This window comes from Callithrix jacchus, chromosome 1 (genome assembly GCF_049354715.1).
Source record: "Callithrix jacchus isolate 240 chromosome 1, calJac240_pri, whole genome shotgun sequence".
Taxonomy (NCBI): Eukaryota; Metazoa; Chordata; class Mammalia; order Primates; family Cebidae; genus Callithrix; species Callithrix jacchus.
In genome coordinates, this window is record NC_133502.1 from 127,833,804 (window position 1) to 127,845,039 (window position 11,236).

Below are 11,236 nucleotides of genomic sequence, written 5' to 3' on the forward strand. Positions count from 1 at the left end.
TTATGTAATAATTTCTGTTATTAAAAAAAGCCTAATTTTGTAAAGCACATATGTGGACATTTTCTAGGCACATTCAAGGTACTCAGTTTTCTTCCTCACAAAATTCTCTATTCGCACTAGGTGCCTTCTCTACACTGGTAATAACTAAAATAACACCACTCTTAATTCTGAAAATGTTTCACCATGAAGCCAGTAGTAGCCACTTAGCCTAAAAAAGTAAAAAGTCCTTTTAAAAAAATACCAAAAGAAAACATAACTTCGATTTTAGATGAATTTAATCATACGTCAGGCAGTATCATTCCAGATGACAGAATACATCTTTTCTTTAACGTTAGTTGTTAATTCTATTTTTCCAAGATTAGCATTATAGGATGCTGGTACTATATGTATTTTGGTTGTTTCAAAGTACAACACATTGTAAGTAAGTAATAACCACCAATAAATCTTTCTCCTAGATAATATGTTGGTGTTGGGACAGATCTGTATCCCCTTTTATTTTTAAGGAACTATGTTATAGGGAATTCCATCTAGGTCTTAGCTAGTTAACTGACTACTATGTTATTAGTTTGTACACCATTATCCTAACTTTTATTTTACATCTGATATTTCAACACGTTAAATGTCTTCATCCTAATGGATACTATTTCCCTACTCTTATTTAGTAAGTAAAATTTTCCATAAAATATTCCATAGGTAAAAATATTCCATAAAATTGTAATGCTCAGTTCTTAAAAGGCTCCTCGGGATTATACTATTTATATCTTTTAAGCTTTCATGGTATTTTAAACAAATTTTAATATGCCACTCTTTCATTTAACAAAAACTTAAAGTGTACATGTACATTGTAAGCATTTTGTTAGGCACTGGCAACACAATACAATTCTGACATATACTGCTTTAACAATGTAAAATTGTCAAAATTATCCATTTTTCAAATCTATTTTGGAGATACCTAAAATTATACTCATGTAGATAACTATTTCTGTAGACTTTAAACACATGTTCATATAATTGCCTAACCTTTACTGTCCCATAAGAAAGGACAACTATATGAACATGAGTTTAAAATCTAAAGAAAATCTTTATTTTTATTTTTTGTCTTTATCCAGCAATGGTTTTCTACCTGGAGTCACTACTTGCAAATTTCCCATCTTCCTTCAACCTGCCTTTTCAAAGAACATCATAATCTAGGGCTAGAGGCATGGAATAGGGAACAAAAAAAAGCTAAGAAAATAGTAATAGCCCAAAACCTAAAATGCAATTAAAAAGAAAACAGTAATAGCTACTAAGTATTATATTCTTAACTAAGTGCCAAGAACTTATCCATTTTCTCAGTTACTTAATAAGATACATGTTATTTTCGTATCACATGAGAAACTGAAGTTCAGAATTATTAAATGACTTGTTTAAATGTACACAACTAGTGCAAAGCAGAACTGGGATTTGAATCCAGGTCTGTGTGACCCCCACATCTATGCTTAGATGCTATACTAGATAAACACCAATGATCTCCCCTTTCTATTGATGTGTAATAAAAGAGGGTGAATGAACAAGAAATGGCCTAGGAGTACTCTATTGTCTGGACAGAGACGAAGGGAACTTTTTGTTTTTTAATCATCTACTTTTTGCCGGCCATTATCTGTGTTGTCCTTTCCCTCAACAGCCCAATGGTTGTGGGTGGTATGATCCCATAGTGGTAAGCAGCAAAGCCCAGCCTCAAACCCAAGTCTCCAATCCTATGCCTTATTGTCTTCTTCTACCCCAGGCAGTGACATAGTGAAGGTGGGAAGTGGCTATGAAATCTCCTTCCAGGATAGGGTCAATGCAGTGCAGCATGGTCAGCAAGCCTCACTGCCCTGAATGTTCCCAACTGTTATTCTAATTGTGCAGTTTTAGAATAAGGTTGTCCTTCCGTGAACTCACTTCTTCTTATCAGTGACCTAAGGTAAGGGTTGGATTTTTAACTGTCATAACGTCAAGAGAAGCTGTAAATAGAAAAAATGTAAATACAAAACAGATTCTATAAATAATAATAATGTGATTTAAACCTACCTGCAAAAACCTTGGGAGAAGATGGTTATACTCAATGCCAACATATATGTGCAGCAATTCCAGGAGAGAAACGGATTGGCAAAGTCGCATCACAAATCCAATAGCATAAAAAGTGTCAACCATCGAATCTGTGTCCAGTGGGTTAAAAATGCAGAAATAGTAAGTAAAAACTAGATTATAACCCAAATGTATGCAGCACTTTGAAATCAAATGGAGATTATTCACTTCCTTTTTCACTGTACATGTGAAAAATTCCTTAAGTAGGCTACTAAATTATTAATACAATGCAAATTTTAAAAAGCATTTCATAATGTAGTATACTTTAATTGCTTCTGTTCCAAAAAGAATTAAAAACCTTGAGAAAGATTTCATGGCTAAATGTGCATGCAGTAGTTACTCCCCACTTTTAAGATTATAAAGCAATCCCACATAAGAGTAACCTCCTAGAATCTAGACCACCTCAAGCATAAATAGAAACAAGCTTGTTAAAGACACTACTGTGCTCACAGCTTCTCCACCGACAAGAAAATGACAAAGATGAGAAAAAATATGATTTCAGAGGTGGTTTATGGAAATGACACTATTAAAGTCATGATATCAAAGAACATATGTATCTGGAATTTTGTTTCTATACATATTTGGTTAGTGCTTTTCTGGGTTTTGTTAAACACTGGAACTTGGGCCTCCGAGCAGGACTTTTGGAGTTTGCATTACAGAGGGTTCAAATGAAATACTGTGCACTCAGGGAGCTGAAATGGAAGGAAAACAAATGTTCCTCTACATAGGATAAATTCGTTGCTTCAAGTTTTAAAATGGAATCCTGCCATGTTTAGAAACTCTTAAAGATGATTTTGCTCTCTTTACTGCCCAGTGATGATTCACGCAGTAATAATTTATTGAGCACTGACTAAGGATTTCTCTTCTCAGCAGCTCCACAACATGGACGCTATTATCCCCATTTCAGAGTCGATTCCTAAAGCACACAGTCCATGCTCTCATCTACTGCCCTGAACTTGCTGCCAGAGTATTATGAATTACACAGTTCTGCGAAGGAAGAAGTGCAGGTATAACACATTCACGGTTTCAGGTTTCTGTTGAGTTACTTACATAATTTATACACTGATTCAGGAATTGTACTGAAGCCACACTTGTCTTCAGTTTGTCTCTTGAACGAATCTGTTGTGATTATATAATAAGTAGCTTCTACAACTATAACGGCAGGATAATAATAAAGAAATGCGCTGGGCTGGCAAGGTGGCTCATGCCTGTGAACCCAGCACTTTGGGAGGTCAAGGCTGGCGGATCACCTGAGGTGAGGAGTTCCATACCAGCCTAACCAATGCAGTGAAACCCCGTCTCTACTGAAAATACAAAAATTAGCTGGGCATGGTGACAGGTGCCAGTAATCCCAGCTACTCGGGAAGCTGAGGCAGGAAAATTTCTTGAACCCATGAGATAGAGGCTGCAGTGAGCCAAGATCGCACCATTGCACTCCAGCCTGAGAGACAAGAGGGAAACTCCATCAGAAAGAAAGAAAGGCGGTGGCAGGGGCAGGGGGCGGGGAGAGAAAGAGAGAGAGCGAGAGAGAGAGACAGAAAAGAGAGAGAGAGAAAGAGAAAAAGAAAGAGAGACAGAGGGAGAGAGAACAGAGAGGGAGAGAGAACAGAGGGAGAGAGAACAGAGGGAGAGAGAACAGAGGGAGAGAGAACAGAGGGAGAGAGACAGAGGGAGAGAGGAGATACACCACTAAGGTAACCTGTCTCACTGGAAAGGTAAGGCAGCGTAAGAGAGTTCATGGCTTGTGTTGCCAATGACATGTTAATATGCCTGCACTGTCTCAGCAAACCTTAAAGGACTAGAAGTGATGGTTTTTTAATAAAAATATACAAGAAGTTTTCTCATCACCTGTGTCTTCCACTGCTTGAAAACTCTCAACATTTGTAGCTGAAACTCAAGCCTCAGGTTGTATCTTTGGAGGTTTTTAACAAAGGCGAGAATTTATCTGTAGATTTTTAGTAAGAAGTAGCAACATAAAATAGCTTATGGGACCTTGCAAGTAGAATAACTTCCTTATGATACACAGGTCTGAAATGATGAGCACAGCATGACTTTTCCCAGATACATTCTACACATTTGTTTTTAGCTGAAGCCAGCAGTTGCTCAGATTGTCAAGTCACTCAACAGTTGTAAACTGTGATGACACTTACTCATGTGCGGATGGAACATGAAGAGAATGTTATTTTGACAGTCATGTAGTCAACCAACAGTGACTTTACTTTTTAGGAAACTAGAGGAAGTTTATGACTTAAGCCATTAATGCTGACTCCCATGTAAGTGGCTGGCCATCTACTCAGTGTGTCATTTACATATTACTTCTTAAAGGGCCCTAGTAAAGGCATGGGAAATATAAAATGTGTATTTCATTCACTAGCAGTCTCCAGTTACCTCAAACCTGGGAACAATACAAACACTGGAAAAATCTGATTCATTCCCAATTTCTCCACATAAAAATGTTACGCTGAGATTTCCTCAAAACACAAGAAATCTGCTGAGGTTTGGTACAGACTGGAAAGGGAACAATTAAATGACACCACCCCAATGCCATCCATTTCTGTTTTCAGGAAAACTGCCTACTCAGGGGGAAACCAAATCCCTATCCTTTACTTATCTCACCTTCTCCCTTCTCCAAAAAGGTTTTGCAATAAATATGGTTGCTGAAAAATATAAATTTTAGAGAAGGATAGTAAGTGAGGTGTGTTGAAAATGTAAGCAAGATGAGGTGAAAACAAGGATCAAAAGCTAAAAATCAAAAACTGTTTTGGAGTTTTACCTTTTCCAAATGAAAAGAATCTGACTGTCATATTTGTAAATATCCAAGAGTGGCCACAGAACTGGATTAAGTAATAGATGAAAAGATAGGCATTCTTCCTATACCTATAAATACAGGAAAATACCATTACACACTTATTTTATAATAATCCTTTCAGCACTATACACATGTACTTCAATGTACTGGCCAACCCGAGCAAGCAAAAGAAAACTCTTCCATTTCAGTCTATAATCTGGGTAACCCCAAGTACACATCAGATTTTGAAGGGAGCCATAGCCTACACTACCTGCTAAAGTAAGTGCAGGAACCTCCTCAGTTATGATGAAGTGATGTCCTGGTAAACCCATCAACTAAAAATATCATAAAATGAAAACACAGTAAGTTGAAAATGCATTTAACACACCTGACCTACAGAACATCACAGCTTAGACTAGTTTAAAGTTGCTCAGAACACCCACATTAGCTTACAGCTGGGCAGAATAATTTGGCAACACAGTACACTGTTGGGGTACTGCTTTTTACCTTCCTGATCACGTGGCCACCTGGGAGCTGCAGCCCCAGCATCATGAAAGAGTCTCATACCTGCTCATCACTAGCATGGGGAAAGATGAAAATTTAAAATTTGAAGTACAGTTTCTAATGAATGTATATTATTTGCACACCATCACAAAGTTTAAAAAATTGTAAGTTGAACCATCATGAATCATGAACCATCTATATAGTGAGTTTGCTTAAAATCAAATATAGTCCTTTGTCAAATTCTGCTTTCATCTTTCATTAAGTTCTAACCTTACTGCTCACCAAGGAATAAAAGAAACCACTGCAAAGGTGACTTTGAATATTCTTTTAAAAAAAAAAACAAAAGATGCTGGATGCAGTGGCTCAAGCATGTAATCCCAGCACTCTGGGAGGCCAAAGAGGACTGGATCACTTGAGGCCAGAAGTTCAAGACGAGCCTAGCCAACATGGCAAAACCTGTATCTATCTACCAAAAACAAAAAACAAAAAAACAAAAACAAAAAGCCAGATCCTGATGTGGTAGTGCATGCCTGTAATCCCAGCGACCCAGCTACTAGGGAGGCTGACGCAGGACAATCACTTGAACCTGAGGGGCAGATGCTCCAGTGAGCTGAGGATAGTGCCATTGAACTCCAGCTGGGGCAACTGAGACTCTGTGTCAAAAATAAATAAAAAATATAAATAAAACAACAACAACAAAACCCATGTGTGCAGAGGGGTTGATGGGTCACTATGTGTTCCAGTAGCTCGGCTTGCTAAGTGCAGAACCTGAGACACAGTGTTGTAGTTCTGAAGTGGGGTAGGGATGGGAGCATTCCCAAATGTTGGGTAATTTGGTAACTGGACACACCTGAGTTTTGAACGAATTAGTGACTGGGGTTAGTATTAACATCTTGCCACTGCCTCCTATTAGTATTTTGCAAGGGCAGATAGTTTCCTTCATCAGATACACATAGAAAGCAGTTTACTCGCTCATACCAGAAAAAGGAAGTCAAGCTGGGTTTAAAAATGTGTTGTGAGCCGCTGGGGAGATGACTAAGAGAAGATTGACATGGTTTGAGGGAGTTAGGAAGAGCACGGTTCAAAGTGTTCTCTGGGAGTTCAGAAGGGGGACGGGAGTGGCCCTGCCAGTGTGTTCAAGATTTACTCCTCCTTGGAGATGTGAAACCTCCGAGAAACAAGGAAAGTAAGCTGGGAGGCAGAATAATTTTATCTCGGGACACCCCCCAACCCCATGAGACAGGAACTGCTAAAGGGTCTAGGAAGAGGAAATCCTCCTTCAGCCTGTATCAGAATCACCTGGCTTGGGGGTTAAACATACACTCCCAGGCCCTACAGCTGTACGACCGAATCTGCTCCTCCCAAAACTGGGCCCTGGGATCTATGCATGTGATAGGTGTTTCCAGGGCTGCTAGATGTAAAAGTCACCCTGCAACTCTGCTTCTGAGAAAGTTAAGGGAAGGGCTCCGGGTGGGGGAGGGAAGGACTGGCAGAGGGCTCACAAGGGCAGGGGTGGCAACGCGGCCTGTCCTTCCCATTTCTACATCTGTGAAATGGAGAAAGCAACAGAGCCTGCTTCCTAGGGTGGTCAAGAAACGTAAATTAGCAAATACCTGCACGAGATCCAAGGGGTGCCTGGGCACTGTAGCGCCGCGCCGCGCGGGTCGGTAACGCCCCCCGCCCGCAGCAGAGGGGAGCCCCAGCCCCCAGGCCGTCCACCCACGCCCACTCCCCTCAGGATTCGGCGGAGCGCCCTACCTGGGCTGCAGCCAGGCGGGCAGCGCCAAGGGCCCCATGGGCCGCCGCCGCCAGGGTTTCCAGAGCGGTCCGGGAAGGAGCACCCGCCGGGGAGGAGGCAGGGGCGGCCCCGCGGCCGGGCGCGGAAGGGCGGGGCCTCGCCACACTCAGCAATTTACAAAATGAAAAAGCCAGAGGACTTACGTTGGGCAAGAGATGAAAGCGAAGTTCCTGAAGTTTCTGCAGCACTGCGAGAGCACAGCCGGGCGCAAGGCTGGGAGGCGGCTCGCGTTCCCAATGGGCTTACCAGGCCTTGGTTACAGGTTCCTAATCTTTGTGTTGAGAGCTCGTTGCAAGCCTTGTGGAAATTGATACCTCTAGGCGATTTCCGGGCCTTTTGAACCCGCTGAAGCCCATCCCAAAGCATCCCGAGATGCGTGGATTCCAGGTTGGGCTCAGCTCAACGCTCACAACTGTGAGCGGGTTCAGCCATGAAGCTTTTGCCGGGCGCGGTGGCTAATGCCTGTAATCCCAGTATTGTGCGAGGTCCAGGCGGGAGGATCCCTTGAGCCCAGGAGTTCAAGACCAACCTGGGCAACGTAGCAAAACCGCGTCTCTATTAAAAATACAAAAATCAGTTGGGCGTGGTGGCGCGGGCCTGTGGTCCTGGCGGCTGAGATGGGAGGATCGCTTGAGCCTAGGAGGTCGAGGCTGCAATGAGCTGAGATTGCACGACTACACTCCAGCCTGGATGAGAGCGAGATCCTGTCTCAAAAATAAATAAAATTAAAACAAAATTTGTACCACACCTCCCGATTTTTTCAGCTAGGGGCCCGATTCCTCTTCGATCAGGCCTCCCTGCCCTCTAATCTCCCTTGAGCCCTTACGGGGGCCTGCAAATCTTTATTCACGTTGTGTTAATTTCCTTAGCCTATGCTTAGCACTGTTAAAACCTTTTCGTGATCTCTCAGGCTTATGGCATCACTGTTCCCGTACTCAGATGACCCACCCTCCTGCTTTGCTAGTAAGATCCAGCCCATCTTCCAGCTGCTCTGCCCAGAAAGGGAAACATTAAAACAAAAACAGCCAAAAAGGCACTTGCAATTAAGTGGGAAAATAGCACCTGGTTTTGGAGTTGGAAGGTAGCAGCACCATTTTTACCAAAAGGGAAGTTGAAGCTTTAAAAAAAAAATGTTAAGTCACTTGCCACAGGTCACACAACTGATAAAATGTCAGTAGCAGAACTTGAAAGTTGGTGGGGTTTTTTGTTTCCCATTAGGCCATGACTTCCTTCTTTCATAGTCCATTCCATTCACTATTCCTACCTCTCTCACCTCTCCATTTCTCTGCACCTTCTCTCATACCCCACCCTCTGTCAGAGGTTAACCCCACCATTGCATTTAACTAGTCCCTTCTCACTCATTCCATCAGAAGTTAACCATCGCCTCTTGCTTTGTCATCCCCTCCTTACTGTTGGCTTTCACTGCAGTTTACAGACATTGACTAATCTCTCTTACCATGTAATTAAACATTTTTTTCTTTCTGTTTCTCTCTCAATGGAATCTTCTCATAACTCCCTGCCTGCCTTCTCCTATATTCAGGTGCTGCTTTAATTTCTTACTATCTTCCTGTTCCATAATACCTCACAGTTTCACTCTCCGGACACTGTGGTCTGTCAGGGGGCATGTTAATTTTCCCCCGAATCCCCATCCTGTATCACCTTGCGGGATGATGCACAACAGTTCTTGCTTTTAGAAAATATTTGATCCAAAGGATAAACTGGTGGCTAACCCATTATTAATGTTATCTCTGCTCAGGTGAAGCAGCAAGAGAGAAAGTAAAGTCCCTGATGGCCTGGAGTGGGGCAGGAGGGAGAAGGTGGAAAGCCTGCCTACAGGAACTGATCCCTTATCATCAAACACAGCCCCTGCATCCACATCCTCATTGGCAAGTCTGCTGCATTTCACCAATTCCACCTGTCTTCCATTTACTCCTGCAACTCTACGTATCCTACTTCTCTTGCCTTATGTCCTTTCTGTCTCTCTGGATGGGTCTTCTTCTCCTGCTGTATTTCCTCAAAAGTCTGCCCTTGGTCACCATCCATTTGCCACCATGTTATCCCTCAGCACAGACAACCACACATGGCTGTATCTCCATGTGGACAATGTTTAAATATTATTTTCAGCCCTTTCTTCTTTTATGAATACTATCTCTGGCCTTTGAACAGCTTTTAGATATTTCCTCATGAAAGTCCTATTGTGTGGACTATCTTTTGAATTGTAAGGTCTTCCAATTAAACCCTATTTAAAATAAGCATACTATCTCTCTTCCTAAATCATTGTCTTATTTCCTACAGGAAAACCATCAGTTTTCCAGACACTTGATTTTAAAATTGGGGAGTCATGATTAAGCAACCCATCCAATCAAATTCGACTGATCTCGTTCTTTCCAGATCTCCTATCGATCAGTAGTGTTGTGTCCATTCCCTATTGCCTAGTACCTGGGTGAGGACTAATTAGCCTCCCTCAAATCCATTCTTTACATCATAACTCAGTTGACTTTCCTGGAGCATCTTGGGTTATATCTTTTTGCTGCACAAAAGGAGGCCCTTTTTAGTTGCCAGATAAAGAACAAGTTAACCAACCAACCAAAAAAAAAAAAAAAACTTTTCAAATCAAGCAGTTAGCTGAATCTACATTATTATTCAAGGAAAGAGTACCAAGAGAGCTTAGGAGAGAACTTTTGGATGGAAAGTGAAATTCCCCCTCCCCTGGTCAATTTCCAGTCCTGCCCAGGTCTCGCCAGCTTCCCCAGCCTCCCTGCCTCCAATCCTTCTCCTCCTTCTACCTAGACTGCTGGGTAGATAAGAATGGCAAAAATATTTTTTAAAACCCACTTCTGATTTAGCTTTCCTCCTGGTCAAAATCCTGTTTTGGCTCTGTTGCCTGTTATAGTATATCTCTTCTTGCTTCCAAGCCTGTCACATGCTGCTATCTCCTACCATCCTATCCCCTAATAAAAAATCACAGCAACTTGCTGTTCCATGACCACACCAGGCATTCTTTAGCCAATGTGCCTCTGTGAAAAATTTCCCCTCTACTTTGAGTTTCTATTCTACCTCCTCCCCTTACCACAGCCCAGTATTTACCTGTTAAAGTTATATTCATTCTTTAAAAGCCTTCTCAGAGGTTCCCTAGGGGAGCCACATAGGCTAACCAGTGTCTATAATGGCATTTATCTGAGGGTATTGTTGTCAAGGTACTTGACTCTTCAAACTAGATTACAGATTCTCAGAGGCATCTCTCTCTTACTAACAGTGAGAATTTGACAACTTTTAACCTTTAAAGTTCCTTTTGCTAAAAGCACACAGTTTAATATTAGAAAGATTAAATAAGAAAATTTATAGATGAAAATGAATAAAAGCTCCTAATACAGTGCTTGGCATAGTAGGTATACATAAATATGTTGGATGAATGAATTAAATCCAGTATAAATTTTTTGTTCCCCAAATTTTAACTAAAACAAAACATTATCTTTCAGTTACATTACTGAAATATGTATATTCAACTTTCAGTTATCCACTGAAATTACAGTGGAAGAAGTAGAAAGCCAAGATAGTTCAAATAACTGAATTAACATATGCTTATCTTTGGATGAAGCTTTAAAATTATTTAACGTATCAATTTTGTTTTCTTGGGCAAATACTTAAATTTGTTTTCATCCCAAAGAGCACCAAGTGGGAGGCTAAAGCCTTGAAATATATTTCATGGCAGTAACAGGCTGGCTACAAAGAAATACTTTATTTTCACCACCTTGAGTTTTCAGAGGTCACTCCTCTCCCTACTATAAAAATTTTCAAAGAAAACACAGGATAAAAGTCTTTGTGACCTTGGGTTAGGCAGAGATTTCTTAGCTATTTCATAGATATGTCTTAGAAACCTTCTTAGGTAGCTAAGCAAACATTTCTTAGCTACTTCTGGTTTTCAAAATATAATTTTAATTGAATGAAAAGCTATAGACAAGAAGAAAATATTTAAAAGTCACATAATAAAGGACTTGTATGCAAATATATACAGAACTCTTAAAACTCAGTAATTG

The 11,236-nt window shown here is 40.9% G+C and overlaps 1 protein-coding gene across 9 annotated transcripts in view; it reads right to left on the reverse strand.

The window, feature by feature from the left end:
* Positions 1 to 7,665, reverse strand: part of HACD4 (3-hydroxyacyl-CoA dehydratase 4) — a 32,519-nt gene extending 24,854 nt beyond the window's left edge. For 4 of the 9 annotated variants that reach the window (XM_078370212.1, XM_078370207.1, XM_078370219.1 and 1 more), the window contains exons 1-2: positions 7,343 to 7,665; positions 2,053 to 2,180 (exon numbers count right to left, since the gene is read on the reverse strand). In XM_078370212.1, coding sequence (XP_078226338.1) covers positions 2,053 to 2,180; positions 7,343 to 7,565 — 351 coding nt within the window. In that variant the 5' untranslated portion in view covers positions 7,566 to 7,665. Of the gene's footprint in view, positions 1 to 2,052; positions 2,181 to 4,882; positions 4,987 to 7,014; positions 7,245 to 7,342 lie in introns of those variants that run through there. The other 5 variants (XM_002742969.7, XM_017973884.4, XM_008997644.5 and 2 more) reach the window with 3 other exon arrangements.
* Positions 7,666 to 11,236: the final 3,571 nt, after the last annotated feature.